At 36.5% G+C, this 24,749-nt stretch overlaps 1 protein-coding gene across 5 annotated transcripts in view; it reads right to left on the bottom strand.

Annotated features, from left to right (window-relative positions):
* Positions 1-24,749, bottom strand: part of SEC24A (SEC24 homolog A, COPII coat complex component) — a 110,776-nt gene that overhangs the window by 36,860 nt on the left and 49,167 nt on the right. For 4 of the 5 annotated variants that reach the window (XM_070465389.1, XM_070465390.1, XM_070465388.1 and 1 more), the window contains 5 exons: positions 8,147-8,629; positions 3,547-3,717; positions 1,570-1,647; positions 849-1,015; positions 402-574 (listed from right to left, as the gene is read on the bottom strand). In XM_070465389.1, coding sequence (XP_070321490.1) covers positions 402-574; positions 849-1,015; positions 1,570-1,647; positions 3,547-3,717; positions 8,147-8,629 — 1,072 coding nt within the window. The remainder of the gene's footprint in view (positions 1-401; positions 575-848; positions 1,016-1,569; positions 1,648-3,546; positions 3,718-8,146; positions 8,630-24,749) is intronic. The other variant, XM_070465391.1, reaches the window with a different exon arrangement.

Here is a 24,749-nt window from a genome sequence, read left to right as displayed (position 1 = left end):
TCACAACCAAATTGAGAAGAGAAAGGCATACTATAATTATGTTTGCTATGAAAAATAATTTAAAATGATAGCAAATAAAGGCTTATATAGAATCAAATCTCCACACTTTGGACTTTGAAAATATAATAGAGCCACCATAATGATAATGAATATCATAGTCCCATTAGAGTTGATAAGAGCAACTATCAGATCAGGCATTACAACCTTATTTCTGTACTTAGAACATTTCAAATATCAAGTAAGCAACTAACAAAGTACTGTTTTGTGCATGCAGACTACTTTCATAAATTAATACACCTACATAGCTTGCTCAAAATACATGAAGCTCAAAAAAAAATCTGGAAGCATTTTAGAACAAGTAAAATGTCATATTCAATAAAAAGTACTGTTTGAAGTCTTACTCTGGGTTACAGTTCAGTTTCTGGATATCTTCATGCAAATTTGGAACTGGAGGCTGCAAAGGTGTCGATGGAAGCATGTTTCTTTCTTGAAGAAGATTGATAACTCTTAGCCCCTCTGGATGTAGGCTTAATCCACTCATACTTGCAGTTAAATGATTAGCACCTAAAGGAGTCTAAAGAAATATAACTTCACATTAAGTAGCCTTTACGATGTCCTCCATTGAAAAGAGAAGCATATATTAATAACAAAACTGTAATCTCGATTTCCTGGTCAATTTTTTTGGTTCTGGAGACATCTAACAGGACAAAAGTCTTATGAAATACTCATTATCATTCTAATTTGGTAAAACAATGTTCACTGTACCTTCCTTAAATGTTTTCAGGTGAATACGGTGAATACAGTTTAAAGCAAAAAGCAGAATACAGGTTATTAAAAGAAAAGTATACCTGAGTAAAAGCCTGTGGACCACTTGCGTAATTCAAGGAAGAGGGTGGTATTCCTGTTCCTGTTGAACTAGGTGGTGTTGTGTTCTGATAACCAGGTGGTAAAGAGGGATATGAATATCCAACACTTCGGCTCGTTGTGGGATTCTTATTAGTAGGCTGTGATGTTGCTAGAAACAAGGTAACTTTTAAGTTCTATTTTACACTCCAGAGTACTTTAAATCAACACATAGATCCATTAAATTTGTAACTCCAAAATCCTTTGGCTAACTTAATACTTTAACTCATCAATTTTGTAAAATAAAACAAACACTAATAACAAAGTAAGAGCAATGATTAAAATCTAGCTAATGTGGTCTATAGCTATAAACACACGAAGGTTAAGTTTAGTATACTTAATTTACTCTTATGTCATGTACTAAACATTGTATTCAGACTAAAATTTTAATTCAAAACAACTTAAATTAAAATATAATAAATGTTCAAATGGATAAATTTAAATAGATCTAACTGATAAAAGTATTCTATAGTCATAAAATCATAATAATAAAGCCCATAATCCCAATTCTAAAGGGGGGAAAAAAATAACCTAACAGAAAGTCTAAATCCATAGAGACAGAAAATGCTAACAGGAGATACCATTGCACAACCTAATTATTAGGTTTTCTTCTCTGTTTTCTATTAGGAACACATAAAAAAAATAAAAACTTTCATAGCATCTCACCCAAGAAGCCACCGCCTTCAATCTCATCATAACTATTGTGAACCACCATAGATCCATTATTGGTATTTGATATAATACCTAAGGAGGAAGTTTATTAACAATATTTAAATTAGAACCAGTATTACAATTCCTGCAAGATCTGATCTAGTGTTTAAAATTTATGATAATGTTCCAAATGACAAATAGCTTAAACCACATCCCAGGAAATGTCACGTTGAAATAAAAATTTCAAATAATATAAGATTCTAAATATAGAAAATATATAAAAGTTTCAAATAACTTTATAAACCTCTAAAAAGAATAGTACTTTGTGGAGTTTACAAAATTATATACAACCTGAAAGCTTTAACAGTTTCAAGAGCAGCATTAAAAACTTCTAACGAGCAGTACACACTAAACTAAGTCACGAAAATCAATACTATTTAAGAATGAGGATAAATACAGATGAGATAAACTATGAGGGTAAAAACCTTTAAAAGAAGTACAGAACAGAGTAGAATCTAGAATTAACTCTAAAGTGATATATAGTAATTAGAACAATTGCCTTAGTCCAGCAAACTAAACTAATAATAATAATTTATCACTAAAATTTATTAGCTCTAATTCAGGTATAGAAGAAATCAAATCAGTGAACAGCATCACCTCTAGCACCTACAAATAAATGTGTTAACTTTTAACAGTCATTTTAATACCAAATAGATAAGTTTAATGACTTCAATAAAGTTAGTAACTCCTTTCCAATTCTCAAGACCACCATGACTTTACCCATGAGTTGATATATTAATAGAAAATCTTGGTAATCTTGTAGAAACAAAAACACTGAGCATATTTTTATTTATTTACTTTTGGCTGTGCTGGGTCTTAGTTACTGCACATGTTTTTCTCTAATTGCAGCAAGCAGGGGCTACTCTCCAGGAGCTACATGAGGGCTTCTCATTGCAGTGCTACTCTTTTGCAAATGGGCTCTAGGCTGTGTGGCTTCAGTAACTGTGGGCTGTGGGCTCAAAAGCTGCAGCTCCTGGGCTCTAGAGCACAGGTTTGGTTGCTCTGTGGCATGTAGGATCTTTCCAGCCAAGAGATCAAACCCATGTCTGCTGCACTGGCAGGTGGATTCTTTACCACTGAGCCACCAGGAAAGCCCTGAGCGTATTTTTAGTTGGCTAAAAGTTTAAATACTTATTCTAGCTTGATTTTCAAAATTATCATGTGAGACACTACTTTATCATTTTGTTACTCATTGTTAACATGATCCTTTTCAAATTATACACAGGTCAGTTTTTCCCCCTACTAACAATACTAAAAAAAGGAAATGGTAGGAGAAAATACAAAAATTATAATATTGATTGTACTGAGTTGTAGAATATGGGCAGTGGCTTTTCCCCCTCTTCTTCTGTTTTCCTATTTCCAATCTTGTTACAATGGTTATATTATACCTAAAATCCAATTTCTTACTTTACAAAACATTTTAAGTTAATAAACTTGTATTTTAAAGTTACATCTGAAGATAATGATTTAAAACTATAAAGCATGAAAATGTTTTTACATTTTACTTTTTATTTAGGCTTATAAATGTTTAACAGTGGCAGTTTGTCAACAGTAATGGTGGTAATCAAAAACCTGCTTCCACAAAAAAGAGCCGATATATTAAAAATATAGCTTCAACATCATGTCCAGAAAAGCAAAAGTCCCCCTCTCACCTCCCTCTACCAAGAGATACGTAACTTTATAGCCATGATTTTTAAAGTCTGCACAGTAACAAAAAAGTTAACAGTGATCCCAAAGGCTAGTCCATAGCCCAGAACAGAGGAATGGAAAACTGAGAAATTTTTTAAACCCTAAATTCCTAAGGGGCATCTCAAACCAAAACAACCAGATTTTCTGGAAAAATATGGCTTGTGTGCACAGAATTCAGAGAATATTAATCCTTCCACCCTGAGTCAAAACTTTAGGACTTGACTTGGTTTTTGTCCTGCTTACCTTCTTGGTTGCTAGCGGAATTAAATGAGGGCTGGGGCACAGTTTTAGGTGTCAATTTCCGAGGAGTAAGGGCCCTCACTGGAGGTGGTCCTCCAGTTGGAGGGGGGCCAAGAGGAGCTCCTGGTTGAAAAGTGGTAGGCAGAGGTGGATTTGCTAAGGGCAGTGCAGACCCTATGGAAACAATGGTTTTTCACACGTCACTTAAGAACTTAAGAAAAAGGCCAAAACAGCCTTCCACCAACTCTAAATAACTTCCAAATTTATATTTTCATTATAAACCAACAAATTACTACAAATAAGTTAACTTCCCAGATTGACTGTCTAATTTCACATGCATACTTTACACATTTCCAAATCTCTCCTACCATAATTCTTGTGTGTGTGTGTGTGTGTGTGTGTATGCGCGCACTCAGTCACTCAGTTGTGTCACTCTTTGTAATCCTATAGACTGTAGTTCATGGAATTCTCCAGGCAAGAATACTGGAGTGGGTTGCCATTTCCCACTCCAGGGGATCTTCTCAACCGAGGGATCGAACCCAAGTCTCCTGTGTCTCCTTCACTGGCAGGCAAATTCTTTACTGCTGTGCCACCTGGGAGGCCACCATAATTCTTACCTGTCAATTATTAAAGCAATATAAAGTTGGGATCAAATCACTTACAGAGTAGACACAATGCCCTGTTTATTGCTTAATTTTTATTAACTGGTCACAGAGTTTCAACAGGCTATGTCAAGTACTGCAGTAGAAATTAACATAAATAAAATTTTATAGAGTACTTATCAATATAGCCCATTCGATTACCATTAATTAGGGTTAGATTTAGCTTGCTAAAATTACAAAGTATTCTGGTTATCCTAAATTCCCCAAGTTTTATCTCATTTTGCTTCATTTTTATTGGGGGTATAACCTGTTAATATTAAATAATAAATGAGTACACTGTTTATAGTGTTAACCTAGTAATAACTAAAAGCAGGTTACTTTCAATAATGACTTACATCCTATATTAAGAATACTCCCTAGGCTTAAAAATCAGGAAATGATCCAAAGTTTATGTATAAACCTTATGAAACACTGCTATCCAAAATGCTTAAAAGTATCCATCAAACTAACCTAAAAAATATCATGGTATTCATCCTTGTATCTACCATTATCTCACTGCCTAAATTTCACCAATTTTCTATTAGGGTAGTAAGTTCTACTCTTGAGGAAATTCTGTGTGATACGGAAAGTTCCAAAACCCACAACCAACTTCTCATTTGCCAAAAAGGAGCAATAGTCTACAAAGTAGATAAAATACTACTGATTAAATACATGTGATTTAAATTTTCATTATAATACTTGTTTTTTTTATCCTTTGAATTTAATCTATTCTGTGTTTTATAAAATTGAAGGAATAAGGACACCAAATATGAAAATTTTCAGTGTCTCTTCAATATTGCTGAATTCTTCAGTGCTAAGTCACTTCAGTCATGTCCAACTCTTTGTGACCCCATGGACTGGAGCCCACCAGCCTCCTCTGTCCATGGGTTTCTCCAAGCAAGAATGCTGGAGTGGGTAGCCATTCCCTTCTCCAGGGGATGTTCCCAACTCAGGAACCAAACTGAAAAATGATCTTCCAACAAGACTAGTCAGTGCCCTGTTGTCAAAAGTGAAGACAGAGATTACCGCCATGGAACTCCCCTATCGAAGAATGGAGACCAGTCAAAGGAACAAAAGGGCAAGGTACATTACCAACTCAGCATGAACAAGAATGTATGATACATCTGGCAGATGTAAGAACCTAATGTTTAACAGAATACAAGTGAGCTTATTGAGATTTTTCACAGCTTAAGAGGAATACTGTTGAATCCAGAATAAGCTACGTTTCATAAAATAGACTTTATTTTTTCAAGCTGAATGACTCTTATTTAGAACATTAATAGCTAGAGTTTCAGAATCTGGCTTCTGAGATCTCTAAAACTAATTACATGCTAAAAGGTGGCCTATAAGAAAAGAAAAAGTTAGAGAACTTTAATATGTGAACTATATATTTTGCATAACTTAGATACAGTTTTGAGATCAGACAGTCAGGCATCTACCAACAATGATGAAAAAACAGAGGTAAAAATCAGGGAATTTTTTGAGGTCTCATTAAGAAAAGAGAAGAGCAGTCAAATAGTTCTTTCAGCAGTCATATGCTTCTTTTACACAGAAACCTTCCTAAATTTTGGCATTTCCTTACGTCTCTGTCACCACATCTGTGCTATAATCAACGTGCTCTACCTCGGGGCACCTCAGGGCGGTCTACCTTCTGTTATAGTCAAAAAAAATTTCAGAGTATTGATCACATGCTTTGTAATGAGAGGTTACACTTACTTCCAAGTAGTTTTTATTTTTTAATTTTTAAAAAAAATATTTATTTATTTGGCTGCATTGGGTATTAGTTGCAGCATGTGAGATCTTTAGTTGTGGTATGTGGGACGTAGTTCCCTGACCAGGGATTGAATGTTGGTCCCCTGCACTGGGGACATGGAGTATTAGCCACTAGATCACCAGGGAAGTCCCCCAAATGGTTTTTAAATAGTACTTTTTCCTAACCTATTTTCTTGTGGCTTTGGGCAAATTATTCAAGCCTCACATTTCTTAACTGTAAAACATACTGCTATAAAAATTAAATAAGATAACACACATTCAAGTTTGGTAAAATGCCGGAAAATAACAAATATTCAATAAATGTTATAAAGAAGTGAATGTTCATTAATTTCAAATGATTAATGCTCACTCACAGTGTCAAATAAATAAGAATACAAGTAATCAGAAGGATTTTGGTTCTAACAATGATAGGTCAGAAGATCTCTCCAAAGAAACCAAGTTTCTAGAAGCACCCTTAATCTTTACAAGACCAAAATGCATTCACCAAGGTTAGTGGCTAGTCAAGAGGCTAAGAAAAACAGTTTGAGCAGTTAACAAACTATAAAATGCAAGAAGTCCATGTAGTATCTAGATGCATAAATACATATTAACATAAAAAGGTAACAACTGATAATACCATTTCACTTGAAAACTTACTAGTTCATTTCCTTGAGGATATCTGCTGAACAGAATCAATCTGCAGATCCCAATATAGAATCTGAATTAATAGCAAAAAAGGAATAGTAAAAAAAAAAAAATAGTGAAATGGTTAAATGAACCTACTTTTGAACCACATATGACCAAACAATGAGGTTAAAAAGATTTAATGATCAAAGTAAGTTCAAGAATACATAGCTTTCTTCCCAAACTGATGTACAGATTCAGCACAATCTCTATCAAAATCACAGCTATCTTTTTTTTTTTTTTTCCCAAAAAATTTACAAGCTGATCCTAAAATTCTGAAGGAAATGCAAGGGACAGAGGACAGATAGAACAATCTTGGGGAAAAAAAAATAGTTGGAGGAGTCAATATTTCCAAACACAAAGCTTACCATAAAGCTATAGTAATCAAGATGTTTGGTAACAGTATAAAAATAGACAAATAGATCAATGGAACAGAATTCAAAGTCCAGAAATAAATCCTACATTTATGATCAACATAACCCTTATTTTCACCAGGGGTGCCAAGATCATTCGATGGGAGGAAGAACACACTTTCTATCAAAGTGTGTTCTACAGTTGTCCTAGGACAACTATATATCCACATGCACAAGAATAAAGTTAAATCCCTACCTACTAACACCATATGGTCTTCCCTGATAGCTCAGTTGGTAAAGAATCTGTCTGCAATGCAGGAGACCCCAGTTCAATTCCTGGGTCGGGAAGATCCCCTGAAGAAGGGATAGGCTACCCACTCCAGTATTCTTGGGCTTCCCTTGTGGCTCAGCTGGTAAAGAATCCGCCCGCAATGCGGGAGACCTGGGTTCGATCCCTGGGTTGGGAAGATCCCCTGGAGAAGGGTAAGGCTACCCACTTCGGTATTCTGGCCTAGAGAATTCCAAGGACTATATAGTCCATGGAGTCACAAAGAGTCGGACATGACTGAGCAACTTTCACTAAAAACACCATATACAAAAATTAACTCAAATTTGATCAAACACCTAAACGTAGGAACTAAAGTTATAAAACTTTAGGAAAAAAATGCAGGGATAAACCTCTGTGCATGGCTTTCTGACCACAGATGGGCTTAATAGTACTCCTCACTCCAAAAGTAAGTCTGTTTTCACTGCCCCTCCAAGATTCTCGGATTTCTGGAGTCAAAAACTGTCTGGGCCTTAACAAATAGATAAGCCAAGCCTTAGATCAAGTCCAAAGAGAGACCACAGGGATTGAGTTTCCCTAGAATACAAGATGGAATCTTGCTAATGTAAGCACTGGCCAGTCCTCAAGGAAGTGATTCTGCATGTATACCTGAAACCCTAAAATATCACAGGTGACCCAAAGAAACTCAGATAATACCTTCAAAGGAAAGAAGCAAAGCAGAAACAATCATGATTTTAACTTAACACAAAAGTTACAGAAATAATCTAAAGATTAACAGTGATCAAAAAAATAAAGTCTTCCACATGATTTTTAAGACCAAAATAGTAATTTAAACATTTAAAATAAGCAAAATTTTCCTATTTCTAGCACTCCTATAAGAACTCTACCTGATTTTACGACGTTGTTTTGAAGTGAAGTATCTCCAGAAGAAACATATTGAGGACTCATCAAATTTGTATTCCCAGTCATGGTTGGTTGGGATGACGCACGAGGACAATGGTTTGTCTGTGACAAATAGTTATACTGCCAATTCGAAGGTGATGGTACGCTGGCTCCAGGAAGAAAGCTACCAGAAGGCATTGGTGTAGCAGCTGGGTTCTGAGAAGTAGGTAGTGGCATTTGGGGACTAGGACCACTATGGAGTGAAGGTGTCACTGGATGAGAAGCCACAGGTGGTCCATAGAGAGCTTGTCCATGTCTCTGATAATTACTTAACGGAGAAACAGTCTGGGAACTACCAGAGTTAGACTGTCCGGAGACTGGATTCAAGGTCTTTGCTGGTATTAGATGAGGGTAGGATCCTGTAAGCTGAGAATTATACCCTTGGCTCACTGACACTTGTGAAGACAGGAGGGCATTCTGGACAGGACCTTCCAATAAGAGAAGGAAAAATTAGTCTTACAAACAAACAAAGCAATACTTTAAAAAATACAGTAAAATATATGCTACTCTTACAACTCAACAACAAAAAGACAAATAACCTAATTAAAAATGAGCAAAAGCTTTAAACAGTATTCAAATATACTTCCAAAGACATAAACAAATGGCAAAATGTTCAACATTATTAGTCTTAAGAGAAGTGCAAATCAAAACCACAATGAGATATCACTTATACTAGAATGGTTAAAAAGAAAAAGACAGCAAATAACAAATGTTGACAAGGATGTGGAAAAATTGGAACCCTCATACTTTGCTAGTGGAAATGTAAAACAGTGCAACTGCACTGGAAAGCAACCTGGCAGTTCTTCAAAATGTTAAACATAGATATCATATAATCCAGCAATTCCACTCTTGGTCTCCATAAAAACTTGTAGACAAATGTTGATAATATTATTTTTTTTAATAGCCACAAAGGAGAAACATTCAAATGTCCACTAACTACTGAACAGATAAACAAAAGGGGCATAACCATACAATGGAATATTACTTGGTCATAAAAAGGAATGAAGTACTGCTGGCAAGCTATAACACAGATGAACCTTGAAACTTTATAATAAGTCAAAGGCACTACTCACAAAAGACCATATGCTAAATGAATCATTTATATAAAATGTCCAGAACAGAAAAACCCAAAGACACAGAGGTAGATTTGTGGTTAGGAAGAGGGAATAGTGAGTAACTGCTAATGGGTATGGGGTTTCTTTTTTTGTGGTGATAAAGATATATTTATTTATTTATTTCAGTTGGAGGCTAATTACTTTACAACATTGTAGTGGTTTTTGCCATACATTGATATGAATCAGCCATGGGTTTAATGCATTCCCCATCCTGAACCCCCCTCCCACCTCTCTCCCCATCCCATCCCTATGGGTTTTAGAGTTGGTTATAGTGATGGTTGCAATTTTTAGTAAGTATACTAACAAATCATTGAACTGTACATTTAAAAAAACTTTTTTTCATTTTATTTTTGGCTACACTGGCTCTTCACTGCTGCACACAAGCCAAGGCAACTCTAGTTGCAGGGTGTAGGCTTCTCACTGTGGCGGTTTCTCTTGTTGCAGAGCATGGGCTCTAGGGCACGTGGGGTTCAGTTGCTTTTAGTTGCTCCGTGGCATGTGGAATCTTCCAAGACCAGGGATGGAACTTATGTCCCCTGCATTGGCAGGCAGATTCTTAGCCACTGGACCATTATGGAAGTCCTGACTATACATTTTAAAGCTATTATATATATAAAAATTTTATCTCTAGAATAACCACTTCTCAGGAATATAGTCACTTCTGCCCATAAAACTAGAAAATGAAAAGAAATAAGATGAATATTTTTTAAAAGGTGGCACTCATACAAAACTAACTCCTGTGGACTCTCTACATTTAAAAGATATAACAAAAAAAATACTTATCTTCCAATCATACCCTCTCAATCCATGCAACCACAGTACAAATACCATTAGTTTAATTTGAACCCTTTCATTAATTACACAATACTTACACAAACATACACAAGTATATATATATATATATAGAAGGAGAGGGAGGATTGTGTATGTGTAAAGCACATACACATAAGTAGTATGTATCTGGGGAACGCTAGTCAATAAGCATTCAGTTCAGTTCAGTTCAGTTGCTCAGTCGTGTCCGACTCTTTGTGACTCCATGAACCGCAGCACGCCAGGCCTCCCTGTCCATTACCAACTCCCAGGGTCCACCCTAACTCATGTCCATAATGTCGGTGATGCCATCCAACCATCTCATCCCCTATCGTCCCCTTCTCCTGCCTTCAATCTTTCCCAACATCAGGGTCTTTTCAAATGAGTCAGCTTTCCGCATCAGATCTTTCCCAACATCAAGGTCTTTTCAAATGAGTCAGCTCTCCACATCAGGTGGCCAAAGTATTGGAGTTTCAGATTCAACATCAGTCCTTCCAATGAACACCCAGGACTGATCTCCTTCAGGATGGACTGGTTGGATCTCCTTGCAGTCCAAGGGACTCTCAAAAGTCTTCTCTAACACCACAGTTCAAAAGCATCAATTCTTCTGCACTCAGCTTTCTTTATCATCCAACTCTCACATCCATACATGACTACTGGAAAAACCATAGCCCTGACTGGACAGACCTTTGTTGACAAAGTAATGTCTCTGCTTTTTAATATGCTGTCTAGGTTGGTCATAACTTTCCTTCCAACAAGTAAGCGTCTTTTAATTTCGTGGCTACAGTCACCATCTATATGCACTACTCTGCCAAAAATTTTTTTAAAAATACAGGTATTCTTTCAGAATAAAAGAAACAGATCCACATGTGTTAGCTGACTAATTGTTTATAATAATGAAGAATTGGAAACAAATATTCATCATCAGGAGACTGAATAAATTGTAATTATTCACACAACAGACTAATTATGAATAAAATGAATAAACCAGATGTACATCTATCAATTTAGATAAACTACAAAAAGAAAACTAAGGACTTCCCCGGTGGTCCACTGGTTAAGAATCTGCCTGCCAATGCAGGGGACATACATTTGACCTATGGTCCGGGAAGATTCCACATCCTGAGGAGCAATGAAACCTGTGTGCCACAACTGATGAGACTGTACATCCTGGAGCCTGTGCTTTGCAACAAGAAAAGCCAAAACCGCCGAAATGAGAAGCCCACACATTGCAACTAGAGAGTAGCCCCTGCTCACTGCAACTAGAGAAAGACCTCACGTAGCAACAAAGACCCAGCACAGTCAAAAATTAATAAATAAAATATTTAAGAAAAGAATACTGAGAAAAAAGGAAGTTATAGAGAAAGAAGTATGATATCTTTCTTACATAAATCTTTTGATTATGAAAATTTTCATACATAACACAAAAATATAAGACCACTTTTTGCAGTCTCCCACATACAAAACAGTGAAATATCAATAGGAAATATATTTGATTTATGTATTCATTTTGGATTGTTTGACATTTATGATAGAAAATCTTTCTTTCAGGAATTCTCTGACAGTCCATTGGTTAGGAGTCCACGCTTTCACTTCAGAGGGCCAGGGTTTGATCCCTGGATGAGAAACTAAGAAACCCCAAGCTGTGCAACAGTCACACACACACACAAAAACAACTTTCTTTCTCTCATAAACATGATATGTCTCTCCATTTATTCAAACCTGTTTTATATAATCCAATTATATTTCATGCTTTTTTTGTAAATATATCTTCCTTTAAATTAAATGTAGTTAACTTGATACTAGGGATTCTGTAGTTTGTAAATTACTATGAATAGAACATTTACTTTCACTTCTAACTAGTAAAAGGCTATCAAGTATTCAAAGTACCATAAATGCCCAATTATAAGGTGAGATTTTCCTCAAAAATTATTTCTCAAAAAAGAAGGCACCATACAAGTCTCTACAAACATTCTCATTGTACAATAATACTTTGTCCTAGTGGATTAACACTGTTTCAAACAGTAGGTACGATAAATTAATGAGTTACAAAATGAATAAGCTATAAACTATCTTTTTAGTTAAGAAATAGAAGACAAGAATGGAAAATATTGCAGGATATCAAATGTAATAAAGGTAAGTATTGTGAGGTTTCATTACAAATATAAACATATATGAATATGTATACTGGGTCACTATTTAAAATGTATATCTTACTGTAGATTATAGTCAAAGTCTGAAAGCCCGTGATCAGCTGATACCTTTGAATCTTCTTTCATCCCTCTAAGATTTATTCCTTACACATCCTATTACCTTTTAAAACATGGATCAGATCAACTTCCGACTCAAAACTTCCAAAGTCCTTATCTTAGCTTATAAGATCCTCTATGTCCCTGGCTTCCCCTCTGGTCTCATTTCCGACTTCCTTTGTTAAAAAATTTTGAACATTCATTTTATTTTAATGAAACAGTGCCAGGATAATACATATGCTGTTTCTGACCTGGAAGCAAGTATCCTGAAGTCTTCTGATTCTATTTGTTTTTTCCTGTTCTTGCAGCCAATTTTAATATAAAGTTCAATTTTCCTTTAAGATTAGGTTTAACAGATTATGCCAACACAGATAAGAAAATAGCCAATGTCTTGAACCACAGATTCATTAGTTCTATATTTGTCATATTAATTACACATGGTTCTTTTCTTATTAGGCTGTTCCCATCCTAATTTGATTTTGCTTTCAGTTAATAATACCTGTTCATCTGTATGGGCCAAGGGGTCTTTTTATCTGGTATCTCTAATTTTGGAAAGATGTCTATGCAGGGCTATGTTTAAGCCAAGTTGGCGCAGATTTGCAGTTCTAAACAAACACACACCTTTATAACTCTACCTTATATCAGCTGATTACATAATCTAAAATGACTTAATAATTTCCACTAAAGACTGAAAACCCTTTTCAAATATGTACATATAATAGAACCCAAAATCTTTGAGTGTAACGGCTTCTGGTAAGGTCACTATGTCAACTGACATCAATTACTCTACTTTAATAGCTAAAGGCATTTTACTATTCAAATAATTTCCTACTCTTTCTCTCTACTCAGCTCCAGTCACATTCACCTTCTTAATGCTCCTTCAACAAGCTTAAAAATGCTTCTACTGTAGGGTTTGTCACTATTTTCTCCACCTAGAATACTCTTCCCCCAGATATAATCTCACTCCATCTCTTCATTCAAGTCTCTCTCAGACACAATCTCCTCACAGAGGCATTGTCTGAACACTGCATCTAAAACAGAAACTCTTTCATTCTCTTCCCCTCTGACTCTGTCTTATTTTTCTTTCCAGTGTTTACCTGACACTATGTTATTTATTTATAGTATGTTATTTATTTATAGTGAAGTAGTTCACTATAACATAAGCTCCAAGAAGGTAGGGATTTCTTTTGATCATTACTGTATTCTCAGCACCTAAAATGTGGCTATTACATAGTTGAGTTTGCTGAATGTGTGCTCAATGTTGTTTATTGAATGACTCCAAGAATAAATATTATAGCACAGAAACTCTTGTACTTTGAATAATAAAGTACCACTTGGGGAAAAGTGAGAATCTAATAAAGGAGGCGATGGAATTCCAGTTGAGCTATATCAAATTCTAAAAGATGATGCTGTGAAAGTGCTGCACTCAATATGTCAGCAAATTTGGAAAACTCAGCAGTGGCCACAGGACTAGAAAAGGTCAGTTTTCATTCCAATCCCAAAGAAAGGCAATGCCAAAGAATGCTCAAACTACCGCACTACTGCTCTCATCTCACACACTAGTAAAGTAATGCTCAAAATTCTCCAAGCCAGGCTTCAGCAATACGTGAACCATGAACTTCCAGATGTTCAAGCTGGTTTTAGAAAAGGCAGAGGAACCAGAGATCAAATTGCTAACATCCACTGGATCATCGAAAAAGCAAGACAGTTCCAAAAAAACATGTATTTCTGCTTTATTTACTATGCCAAAGCCTTTGACTGTGTGGATCACAATAAACTGTGGAAAATTATGAAAGAGATCGGAATACCAGACCACATGACCTGCCTCTTGAGAAACCTGTATGCAGGTCAGGAAGCATGTTAGAAATGGACATAGAACAACAGACTGGTTCGAAATAGGAAAAGGAGTATGTCAAGGCTGTATATTGTTACCCTGCTTATTTATCTTATATGCAGAGTACATCATGAGAAACGCTGGGCTGGATGAAGCACAAGCTGGAATCAAGATTGCTGTGAGAAATATCAATAACCTCAGATAGGTAGATGACACCACCCTTATGGCAGAAAGTGAAGAACAACTAAAGAGCTTCTTGATGAAAGTGAAAGAAGAGAGTGAAAAAGTTGGCTTAAAGCTCAACATTCAGAAAACTAAGATCATGGTATCCGGTCCCATCACTTCATGGCAAATAGATGGGGAAACAGTGGAAACAGTGGCTGACTTTATTTTGGGGGGCTCCAAAATCACTGCGGATGGTGATTGCAGCCACGAAATTAATAGATGCTTGCTCCTTGGAAGGAAAGTTATGACCAACCTAGACAGCATATTAAAAAGCAGAGACATTACTTTGTCAACAAAGGTCTGTCCAGTCAGGGCTATGGTTTTTCCAGTAGTCATGTATCGATGTGAGAGTTGGATGATAAAGAAAGCTGAGTGCAGAAGAATTGATGCTTTTGAACTGTGGTGTTAGAGAAGACTCTTGAGAGTCCCTTGGACTGCAAGGAGATCCAACCAGTCCATCCTGAAGGAGATCAGTCCTGGGTGTTCATTGGAAGGACTGATGTTGAAGCTGAAACTCCAATACTTTGGCCACCTGATGTGGAGAGCTGACTCATTTGAAAAGACCCTGATGTTGGGAAAGATTGAGGGCAGGAGGAGAAGGGAACGACAGAGGATGAGATGGTTGAATGGCATCACCAACACAATGGACATGGGTTTGGGTGGATTCCGGGAGTTGGTGATGGGACAGGGAAGCCTGGTGTGCTGCGGTTCATGGGGTCACAAAGAGTTGGACACAACTGAGCGACTGAACTGAACTGAATAAAGGATAATTTCAATTACTACAGTGATCACATGATGGAATCTCTTGAAGGTAAGGAAATTTTTCCACAATACAGCACCATAACATTGCATATTCTTGTAAGCAAAACTTCTAAATAAACTAAAAAAAAGGAAAAAAAAAATCCCTTTCCTGAAAAATTCAGTCCTAAAACATTAGGTGAGGTGAGCATACACATATGTGGAAACTGGAGTAGAGTAAGGGGGCAGCACAAGCAATGACAGAAAGGTTATATACCCTTGTTTTTGTGGTTCAGTTGCTAGTCATGTCTGACTCTGCAATCCCATGAACTGCAGCACGCCAGGCTTCCCTGTCCTTCACTATCTCTCAGTTTGCTCAAACTCATGCCTACTGAGTCAACGAAGCCATCATCCTCTGCTGTCCCTTTCCCCTGCCCTCAGTCTTTCCCAGCACCAGAGTCTTTTCCAATAGTCAGCTCTTTGCATACAGTGGAACTGATCAAATACATATATATGAGATAATGGAAGCAAGGTCTCTTACTCTCAGAAAAGGAAGTCACAAATACGAAAAAGGGAAAACGAGACTGAATCCAATGGTAGTGGGACTACAACAGAGGTGACAATTGAAACTCATGGACTTCAATGTGTATATAGTTAAGATTCCCTAGCTCCGTCTGCTGAGACTGAGAGCAGAGACATTTTAATAGCACTGATCTCTCAGTACTTGTGTTCTTGGTTTCTAAATAACTATTCTCCACTAAAAGGAATCATGGCTGATTCATGAGCTTGAAAAGTACAAGATGAGCCTGCAACACCTTACTGTGCCAGAAAGCAAGAAAGCGCCCAAGAATGATGACACATGACAAGAGGATACATGAAGACAGCCTGAAAGAGCATCCACAGGCCAAATCTGAGATAATATAAGCATCAGTATAAACAATGATAATACTAGGTTATAACCCACTGAAATCACTGAAGTCATGAAATCAGAAGACGTTGGCTTCCTGGCAAGAAAGCTAAGACAAACCTAGACAGTGTATTGAAAAGCAGAGACATCACTCTGCCGACAAAGGTCCGTGTAGTCAAGGCTGTCTTCCCAGTGGTCATGATGGTTGTGAGAGCTGGACCATAAAGAAGGCAGAGTGCTGAAGAACTGATGTCTTCACACTATTGTGCTGGAGAAGACTCCTGAGAGTCCCTTGGACAGCAAGGACATCAAACCAGTCAATCTTAAGGGAAATCACCCCTGCATACACACTGGAAGGGCTGATGCTGAAGCTGAAACGCCAGTATTTCAGTCATCTACTGTGAATAGTTGACTCATTGGAAAAGTCCTTGATACTGGAAAGATTGAGGGCAAAAGAAGAGGGCATCAGAGGATAAGATGGCTGGATAACATCACTGATGCAACAGACATGAACTTGGGCAAACCTTGAGGGACAGAGAGGCCTGGCATGCTGCAGTCCATGGGGTCACAAAGCTTGGACAGCAACAACCCACTGGAATAGTCCACACCAATAAAATAAATGAATAAATTAAAATTCTAACAAGGAATGAGATATTTACAAAGTCTCAAACTACATCACCCAAAATACTTTTCAATTACAAAGGAGAAAGGAGCAACATGACTGTGAAGAAGCTTGGCAGACACCCTTCTAATCAAGTGATCAAAGTGAACATCACCAATAATGGGGAAAAATGAAATCATGTGCCACTAAAGCAATGTGATGAGAATACAACATCTTTTCTGTAACAGTCCTGCTAAAGTGCATAATCTAAATCTAATCATGATGAAATATTAATATATGACAAACCCAAACTGAAAGACATTCTACAAAATAACTGGCTTATAATTTTCAAAAGCATCTAGGTCATAAAAGTCAGAGAAAGACTGAGAAACTGCTTCAGACTGAAGAACACTACAGAGGCATGACACTTAAATGCTAAATGTGACTTTGTACAGGATTTTTTTGCTAAGGGTTTTATTGGGACAACTGGTAAAATCTGAACAGGGTCTGAAGATTACATAATAGTAACATATTAATGTTAATTTCCTAATTTCATTAGTTGTATTGTAGTTATTTAGGACAACTTTCTTATGTCCAGGAATTAAAAAAGCATTTAAGACTGATGGGACACCATGTCAGCAATTTACTCTCAGATAGTTCTGGGGGCAAAGTTCTTTGCAGTGTACTTGCAACTTGTCTATAAAGTTGATGTGATAAAACTTTTAAGTAAAAGCAAATGAAGACTTTTTAGGTGAACTCTTTAGGAATAAATTATGTTTTAGGAAGTCTACTTAAAAATAGTTTCTCCAAATCTTTTTGACAACTTGAAACTTAAGAGTTTTGCTAAACTAAGTTAAATGATGCAAAAAAGTTAAGTCATTCCCAAGTCAAATAAGATACTGGAACATCATTTACTGAACATAGGTTTCCTTTTATAGAGAAACTAAAGATATTTAGGACTATTAATGTTTGGTAACACACTAAAAGAATTTTTTTTCTATAAAAAAGCATGTGCTTTTTTAGCAACCATAAATAGTATAAGTTTGCCAATCAACAGAATGCTAATGAAGAAGACAGTTCATAATTGCTTACTTCTTGGTTTTCACTATAAACTGAAGTTTTTAAAGGTTAAGAATCCTAGTTAAACTATGTAATTAAAACTACTAAAAAATCTGAATATATAAGGAGTAGAGATACATTTTGTTAAGGAAAAAGACAGTAATTTTGCTGGTTATTTCTAAATAGGAAAGAAAATATGGGTCAAATTAATATGAATATAGAAAGCTGTAGAGATTCAGAAGAAAAAAATCTTTAGGACAGAATTCTATGGGGACTTCCCTGGTGGCCCAGTTGTTAAGACCGTGAGATTCCACTGCAGCGGGCATGGGTTCAATTCCTGATCAGAGAACTAAGATGCCTTATGCTGCTAGGCAAGGCTAAAAACAAACAAAAAAAAGAGAAGACAAGGAAGAAAGGAATTCTATGTGTAATCAGAACTATGATTGGAATAAATTTGAGTAGATAAATTTTAATATTAATGTAAGAGGACACAAAGCCTTAGTTTTATTTGTTTCTCTGTTAAGAGGACAAAGTTTCTTAGCATACTGACCTGCTTTTAATACCAGATTGTAAAGTTTCTTTATCTTTTAAGTAATCTGCTATAACTTTCTACATTTGCCTTGGAAATGTAAAGTCACTTGGTTAAGTGAATAAGTATTATTTCACGGTGACCTATGATACTGTTTTTAAAAACTGTTTGATATTTCTGACAAAATTCACAAAGATCAAATTTATATGAAGTTCATTTGACCTCCAGCTAACTTTTAGGTTTTCCAAGAGGGCGCTCGGGGCTTCCCCGGTGGCTCAGCAGTACAGAATCCACCTGCAATGCAGGAGACACAGGAGATGCAGGTCTGATCTCTGGGTAGGGAAGATCCCCTGGAGAGGGACATGGCAACCCACTCCAGTATTTTTGCGTGAAAAATCCCATGGACAGAGGAGCCTGGCAGGCCACAATCCATGGAGTCGCAAAGAGTCAGACACAACTGAAGCGGCTGAGCAGAGCATGGCACAGCAAAAGGGCCCTAGAACACAAGAAAATTGTTTTATCTTGTTGTCAAAGAAAGATACAAAACTAATTAGGCTTATCTGGTATGTTAAATTACTTGGGAAGCATTGTCAATGAATGATAAACCTGTTTAAGTTTATATTGTATGGGTAAATTCTATTAATATAGATATTCTAGCAATAATATGGAATATCTAAAAACCTGATATGTCCTAGTAAATAAAATGTTATCAGCCATAACTCTAGTTATTATCTTAACATATTGTATGTCACAGTAATAACCAAATTCATCTGCCAATTACACTGTCATCAGATCTTTAACCATGCCTTTTAAAGTCTTCTGTCAAAAAATAAATAAATAAAGTCTTCTGTCATCCATAGACAGTTATTGTTTTACTCTGCTGCTGCTGCAAAACAAGAAGCTTCATCTTCAAGAACACTCACAGAAAGGACTTTCTGACAAGTACAGGTTTCTGACAACTTTCAGATAATACTGCTGGACTGGTAAGAAATTAAATAATTATAATGGAAACCTGATGACTTCACGAAACTGTTAACAGAAGATTAAGATCAAGGATTAGTCACATAGGACTAAGTGCATGATGAATATAATTGGGGGGATTTTTGTTAACAAAATTATTACTGATTTTTAATCTTGTGCTTTCTAAATACAAGGAAACCCTTCCCCTCAAGATAATTATGACTTATGGCAATTTGATAAGTTACACTTTTATAAGTACAAGTGAAACATTTACCTTTTCTCTCTACTTGATTCCCCCAGAAACTGGAAACTCTTAGGTTCTCAGCAGCCTTATCAGATGGATAATGAAGATCACCTCCTGGCAGGTGCAGGAATCTCAAGATATTCTGAAGATCTTGAGAAGGGAAGAACCCACCCAAATCTTAGGTATCACAGACTGAATCTTACAGCACACCCTTGATCTGGCTTTCTTGGCCTTGAAAGACCTTTAAGAGTTCAATTTGAGATTCCTTATCAAAGTTCCAGCACAGCTGAAAAAGAGCCTATATGATCAGTTATACTTATGTAAATAATCAGGTCAAGTTTACTGAAACCAGATTTGTTCTGCAAATAAATTAGCTTTAATCTGGCCATATTTGATGGAAACTAGGGTAATTTTAGAGAGGAAAAAAATATATTTCAGTGTATGTGCTGCTGAAGAGAGCACTAGAAAAAAATATATTTCAATGCATATTACGTCTTAGTGTTGTCTTTAAGGTTTTTCTATATTTACTGCTTAAAGACTCACTCCCAAAATAACTCTTTGTTGTTATGTAATATTATTATAGAATTTAATTACAACTTAATTGAATTATTAAGAGGACAATCTAAGTTTGTTTCTGGAGTTTATCATAGTAAATTATCTTTGGATGAAGATCAAATCCCCATAACCTGCAACCAGGATATTATGTATATTGGAAAAGACATCAGATAAAGGACTCTTTATAGCCACACTGGGAGGGGCCATATCAGGCTACCTCTCCTAAACAGACTGCAGCTCCTGTTTCTGACACCCAGCTCTGACTAACTGAGGCCAGCCCTACCAGATCAGGATGAGAAGAAAACATCTGAAGTAGACAGCTGACCCAAAATGCTGGACCAGACTTGTACACTAATTACTCTGACAACTGCTCACACTTCTGCTTATAAATCAAATATTTATTTCTTGGGCTTAATCATACGCCAAGTTTCAAAAGTCAGTATGTTGGGTTTGTGGCCAATTACCAATGTCCAGTACTCCTGGGTTACTTTCGTGAATTTCTCCTTTCCAAAACTCTAATCGGATGGCCCTTAGAAATTTTAGTTTAGAAGAAACTTGAGTACCATGCAAGCTACCATCAATATTACTAAATGGGACCCTGTTACCTGGCCAATTTATGACACTTGCTCTGAAACTGGCCACAAAATATATAACATCTCCTTTTTACTAGATGTTAAGTATTGGGTAGCTTCTGATCCCAGTGGATTTATGGAACAAGTTTATGGCCTTGACTCTCCCTGGGCTGATTAGGAAGATGCACAACTGATTTCCTGTGGGCTCAAGGTCACCTACAGGCAGCCTTGGACCCAGGCCCTGCCAATCTGCCTTCAATTCTAGCATGCTGGGTTCAATGTTTTCCAATGGTATGACCATTTAGCTACAGAATCTGCTATTTCACACTTGAAATATAACATATCATTACTGACAGAGGCTTTAACAAAATTTACTGAGTAGGCTTTGAATGATAGTTATTAAAGCCAGTAGCTTGCTCAATTCAGAAGTCTACACGATGAGACAAAGTGGTGCTACAGACCGTAGTATGCCCCTTGAGATTCTAATCCATTCTAAGCCATTCTAATGGCGTCCCAAGGGGGAAATTGTGCTGTAATACACACTGAATGTTGTATATTATATTCAATAGTCTTCTGATATAACTCATCTTGAAAGTCGGGTCTGACCCTTTGTGACCCCATATACTATACAGTCCGTGGAACTCTCCAGGCCAGAATACTGGAATGGGTAGCTGTTCCCTTCTCCAGGGGATCTTCCCAGCCCAGGGATCAAACCCAGGTCTCCCACATTTCAGGCGGATTCTTTACCAGCTGAGCCATGAGGGAAGTCCAAGAATACTGGAGTGGGTAACCTATTCGTTCTTCAGGGGATCTTCCTGACCCAGGAATTGAACCAGCGTCTCCTGCATTGCAGGTGGATTCTTTACCAGCTGAGCTACCAGGGAAGCCCAATTCATCTTAACATACATGAAGAATCAGATTTCTACTCTGAATAATCCTCTTCCCAATTTAGGGGAAATAACAGAAAAATGGTTTGGTTTAGGAGGCTCTGGCTTAAACTTTTAAACTACTGATCACATCTACAGTTCTCTATGAATTAATGAACATGCACAATGTATGTGGCAAGATAAAACTGGCATATATCCTACAGACAACTTGAAATTAATCATTAGTCCTTGCCAGATATCTTACTAGTATAACTGCCTAAAAGGAAAGAAAGAACCAGGCTATTAAGACCACAACATCAAGGAAAATGATAAACACAGGGTAGGAAAGCCATCACTGTGGCATCGAGGGACCAAATATTTGATTACCTAATGCTTCTATCAAAAGATGAACAGTCAAAGAAGGGAAATCAATGAAATAAAATTTCTATTTATGGCAAGACAAAAAAATTCTAAGTATAAATTTTTCCTCTGTCTGCTTTGGGACTCCTCTCCTAAGTGTGTAATGTGTATCTGCATTAATAACACATACTTAGGAGATAAGCTTCCTTATTAATCTTGTAAAGGGTCATGATGATTCACTACCAGCTCTGTACATGCAGATCTGGATTGTGTAAACGGTCAATACATCATTTGAAGTACAATCCTTTGTCTCAAAAAGGTATATGACTGTACTTTGACTTCTAACAGGGGGAATATTCCTCAGAGCTTTCTAAAAGACTCTCTCCCAGGTTATAATCCCCAGGCTGACTGAAATAAATTTTTCCATTTCTCTCTTAGATATTAGCCTATTGATTAATTTTATTGTCAACACTATATTTTATTCCAAATGGTTAGGAACATACCATTCATTGCCTAATTGAAAAGACAGATTTTATGAAGAATCTTCTGAGCACACAAGGTGAGTAAGCTCCACTCCATCCCTGTCCTCAAGAAGCTATGGTCCAAACAGAAAGACAACCAGGAGAGGACAAGAGAGAGTAAAATCTTAAGAGACAATAGGAGGTAGCCCCAGGAAAAGGACTGTCAAGGGTGCTTGCAGAAAAAGGAACAACATGTGCAATAGCCTATGGTAGTAAAACGGCATTCTGAAAAATCAGTGTGGCACAGCAGAGTCAAGTGATTGTGTCAAGCATCTGAAGTGAGGCAAGGGATTAGGACATCAAAAAACCTCTTGGGGATTGCAGGACAGATTGGAAGATATTAGAGTCTACAGTAGTAATCCAGGTAAGAAATAATTGACTAAACAGCAGTAGTGGGAATACAGAGATCTTTGAATCAATGAAAACATTTGTAAAAAGTAATATAAGCATATTTTGGGTCATCTGGATAGAAACCAACATCTCACAGCCTAGTACTGCCACAGGATTTCATGGCTCACTCTAATATTTTTATTTATTGTTTCATCACAGGCCATTACGCTAGAGGTCTTTAAGCCAAGTACAGTCAGTGAAAGCCAAGTATCATTAAAATGCACAAAACAAGCAAAAGTCTTACAGTATATCAATGAAGAAAATGAAAAGATTATGCAGTCATAAGACTATAAGGTAGAAAGACAAACACCAAAGAATCTGCTCTGGGCTTCCCTGGTGACTCAGTGGTAAAGAATCCACCTTCCAATGCAGGTGACACATTTGATACCACATGCCTAGGAGCAACTAAGCCCACACACCACAACTACTAAGCCTGCGCTCTAAAGCCCAGGAGCCACAACTATTTGAAGCCCACTTGCCCTAGAGCCCATGCTCCACAACAAGATAAGCCACCACAATCCACTCATTGCAATTAAAGAAAAGCCCCCCCCCAAAAAAAGCCCAGCCCACATGCAGCAACAAAGACCCAGCACAGCCTAAAATAATAAATAAATAAATTATATATAAACAACAGAAAACAAAAACCACAAGAATATTAAAAAAAAAAAAAAGAAACTGCTTTGTAGTAGTCATTATCGTAGATCCACTTCGAGTGACTTATAATGTAAAAATTGTCTTTTTACGTATGTATCAACTTGCAATAGTTTCTGAGAAGTGCAGTAGTAAATACGTAATGAAGTTTTCACCAGTTTTAATTATATTATTTTGAAGTCATTAATAAATTATATAATCTATCAAAATAATGGATCAGTGAATTTAAAGGGGTCCAGAATATACCACTGTGACATAAAAATTATTTTGAATAGAGGGTATGAGTTCCGAGAATCTGCCTAAAAGCACTATCTGCCAAAAAGTACAGCCTTCCAAAATAACTCAAAAGAATTAAGTTGTCCCACACCTAAACATATGTTGTCACAAAATGATCAAGTCTCCCATTTATTCTAGTAAGGACTCATTTATTTTTCCTAAAAATCATTTTCTGTAACTGCTCTTTTCTCTCTCCTCTTCCCCTATTAAGATAGTATATAAGTCTCAAATTCTCGAGGCACATTTTTATGAACCCTCATAGGCATGAGTAAATTCTGCCTTTTCTCTTGCTATCCTGTCTTTTGCCAGTTTAACTCACAGGCTCCCAAGCACTAAAACTAAGAGTGCAGAGGAAAAATATTTCTTCTCCAACAACCTGAAACTAGTTTCATCTTAAAAAAAAAAAGAGAGAGAGAAACAATAACCATAATAGTCACCCAAATGATGTTCTAACGTTAAAAATCAGAAGACTGATCAATTTTGGCTTCAGCCAAACAATCCATTGCATTATTTATTGTTTTAAGTTTGAATTATACTGCTTTTGTTATAATGTTCTTAATTTGTTTTGGTTTTACAATGGTACAATAGCTAAAACATATGGAGTTTATACCTAGTTTTGTATCTGTATATACATTTTATAAAAAGTAATTTAACATTGAGGTGGCAAAGAAATATTTAGCACCTATACATTACTTAAAAAAACTGATAAAGGAAACTGAACTGATAGCGTTCATGGAATTGACTATGGAGACACAATAAGTCTGTGGAACTGACGTGGAATTGAAGAAGGGAAGGAACCAAAAATGACTCCCAGACTCTGACCTGTGCAACTCGGTAGATGACAGTGCCATACCTTAGGGCAGAAGGGGGAAAGAAGAACTGCAGGAGGCAGGGAATAACAAAACAGAGAATGAAGAATTGTTTTAAGTATACTTTAAGTGCCACCAAGAAATTCAAGTGGAACTAGAAAGACATCTATTTTCAGCAAAAGAAATAGGTTTCAGCTTATGATATAACTTTGGAAATCACTGGCATACAGTGTTTGATATCACAAGAATTAATAATATCATGCAGGGTGTATGTACA

This window comes from Odocoileus virginianus, chromosome 3, assembly GCF_023699985.2.
Source record: "Odocoileus virginianus isolate 20LAN1187 ecotype Illinois chromosome 3, Ovbor_1.2, whole genome shotgun sequence".
Classification (NCBI taxonomy): Eukaryota; Metazoa; Chordata; class Mammalia; order Artiodactyla; family Cervidae; genus Odocoileus; species Odocoileus virginianus.
Note: the sequence above shows the minus strand (reverse complement) of the source record. Positions and strands in the feature narration are given on the sequence as shown.